Consider the following 3,114-nt stretch of genomic DNA (forward strand, 5'->3'; position numbering starts at 1 on the left):
ACTTGAAATTGAGCATATATCAGTTATGATTAATATTTGGCAAAGCATATCCTATTGAAGAAGCTAGACTATTTGGAGAGATATAAGTTGTTTGAGATGAAAGAGAGCCACAGGTCAGGCATGGTGGCACATGCCTGCAATCCCAGTGCATCAGGAGTTGATGCAGGAGGATGGGAGGTATGAAGCCAGTATCAGCAACAGAGAGAGGCCCTAAGCCACTTATCAAGACCCTGTCTCTATGTTAAACAGAACAAAGTCTGGGAATATGCCCTGTGTTCAATTGCTGTGTAAGAAAAAAAATAGTCTGTCTCAAGATTTAGGGAACAAGGAAAGATAGATATTACCTTTATGAATTCCAGTAAACTGAGAGTAATTTAAGAGTTGACTTGGTCAGACGCAGGCCAATTAGAGTCCATCTTTACCTCATTATCAGACATGACACATTAGAATAGATTTTACAGAATTTAGTTGAGTGGGATGAAGCCCACACTTAATTCAACCTGCAACTCAACCTCTTGGATTGTTCAACCACACTATGCAACCCATGGACATAACATAAAGGACTGGAAGTCCTCACAGGCAAGGGAGTCAGGGTTCTCTTCTCTTGTGTACGGATTTTATTGTCAAGATGGTGTGGTAACAATGGCCCTGTGTTTATTTAATGAACAAAGAGTATCTTTTTAATGTTCATATGAAGATGGACAGAATTATTCTTGTGATTTTCTCACATTTTTGGAGATATTTGCTTTAGGATTTGATTTTAGAATATTTTAAATGTAGTTAATTGACAAAATTATGTATTGCAGTTCTTAAATATTGACAATGATCTGAAAAAGAACCAGTTATGTGAGTGTAAGTATCTCCGGATTTGATTTGTAAACTTTTCCTGTATGACCATATTTAAATATAGGTGCTGCAACATATTCAATGAATCTTCAATATATGTAAACTCAAATAATTTCAGCAAATATTTTGAATTATATATACTCATTAAAAGATGAATTGAGTCAGGCATGGTGGTGCATGCCTGTAATTCCAATGGCTTGGGTAACTGAAGCAGCAAGATGTTGAGTTCAAAACCCTCCCCCATTAACAGTGAGGCAATAAGGAAGTCAGTGAGATCCTGTCTAAATAAAATGAAAAGTAGGACTGGGATATGATTCAGTGGATGGGTGCCCCTGATTTCATTCCAGGTACCCACCCACCAAAAACAAGATGCACTGAAAAAATTACACATATTATGAAGGATCCATGGAAATTATGTGGTAATCCCATAAACTTATTTCATACAAAAACAAATATGAACAAGGTGAAGCTTAATGCAGCTATTTCACTGATAGGACTAAAAGATCTGGCCAGATCAATTAACAAGCAGGAATGTTTGTTTGAAGGTTCACAGATTCAGAGGTCTTAATCTATAAAAGGCTTTCCCCATTCCTCAGGGCTCAAGGTGAGGCTGAATATCATGGTGGAAGAGGGTGGTGGAGGGAAGGAGCTCACATCATGGTGATCAGAAAGCAGGGAGACTCCACTGTCCAGATACAAATATATACCACAAAGTCACAACCCAATATCCACCTCTTCCAGTCACACCCCACTCAGTTAATACCTCAAGGGAATTAAATCACTGATTGGGTTGAGAGTATTACAACCAAATAATTTCTCCTCTGAACCTCCTTGAATTGTCTCACACGTGGGCTTCTGGGGGACAAGTCATACCAAAATGAAAATGACTGATAACAGAGTAGGTAGTGCAACTTGTAAAGTCCTGAAGTGCAAAACATTGTATACAATTATGAACTTCAATCAGTAAATTAGGATAATGCTGAAATGCATCTTTACCTTTTTCCTGAGATAAACTTTCTTCCCATGACTCTCATCACTGCTTCCTTTACCTGTTTGTTCCTGAGGCTGTAGATGAGAGGATTCAAGAAGGGAGGAACCATGGTATAGCAGGCAGAGAGAATCAAGTCCTGGAGTGTGTCAGAGTTTGCTGAAGATCTCAGATACACACCTGTGCTGGAGCTGAGGAAGACGGACACCACGAGGATGTGAGGGGTGCAGGTGGAGAAGGCCTTTACTGAGGCTGTGGTGGGAGATTTCAGCACAGTAGAAAATATGCGAATATATGACATGATTATTAAACCAAAGCAGCCACCACCAAGTATTATAATAGAGACTAGAATAAGGATCATGTTGCTGGTGGTGTCAGAGCAAGAGAGCCTCAGTAGAGAGGGGACATCACAGAAGAACTGATGAACCACGTTTGACTGGCAGAAGGACAGTCGGAATGTGTTCCCAGTGTGCACACCTGCATACACCAGGCCACTGAGCAGAGAAGCCAGGGTCATGTGAACACAAAACTGAGGGTTCATGATGGTAGGGTACTGGAGGGGCTGGCAGATGGCCACATAGCGGTCCCCAGCCATAATGGAGAGAAAAAGAAGTTCAACACATGCACAAAAAAGGACCAAGAAGATCTGGGTTGCACATCCAGCCACTGAAATGGTCCTGTTGCCAGTGAGAGAGTTGACACAGACATTGGGGATAGTGATGGAAATGAAGAACATGTCCAAGATGGACAGGTTCCTGAGGAAGAAGTACATGGGCGTGTGCAGGTTCTGGTCAGCAGTGGTGACAGTGACAATGAGCAGGTTCCCTAACAAGGTACCCAGGTACGTCACTGTGAATAATGTGAAATAGAGGAAACTCATATTCCAGTCATCAGGAGAGCCCAGGAGAAGAAATTCAGTTACCATGGTGGAATTGGCCATTTATAGGATATTTTCTGTGACTGGGAAGATAAAGAGATAATAGGAAGCAAAAAACATGATTAATACAATTACTCTACATATTCATGTCCAAAGTGTTTCCTTGCAAAGGAAAGGTCACCCCTAATTTTATCATATGTTTGATCATTTCTAGGTAGAGTGCATCCCCCAGTGCAGGTGTGCAGGTCTGTAGCCCAGGTCTGGGCGTGACCTACAGGACTTGTTCTCAGCTCCTCCATCATGCCTCCCATGACCTCCTGAGTTCCCATGTAGAGCACTTGCAGGAGTTGCTCACCTTCTTTTCTGCAGGGCCACCTATCTGATGGGGCATTCTTCAGTGCTC

At 41.6% G+C, this 3,114-nt stretch overlaps 1 protein-coding gene across 1 annotated transcript; it reads right to left on the reverse strand.

Moving 5' to 3' along the window:
- Positions 1-1,838: 1,838 nt before the first annotated feature.
- On the reverse strand, positions 1,839-2,774 carry LOC124986465 (olfactory receptor 14C36-like). Its single transcript, XM_047554816.1, has one exon. The coding sequence runs from the start codon at positions 2,772-2,774 to the stop codon at positions 1,839-1,841; it is 936 nt and encodes a 311-aa protein (XP_047410772.1).
- Positions 2,775-3,114: the final 340 nt, after the last annotated feature.

Source organism: Sciurus carolinensis, chromosome 6 (assembly GCF_902686445.1).
Source record: "Sciurus carolinensis chromosome 6, mSciCar1.2, whole genome shotgun sequence".
Lineage (NCBI taxonomy): Eukaryota > Metazoa > Chordata > Mammalia > Rodentia > Sciuridae > Sciurus > Sciurus carolinensis.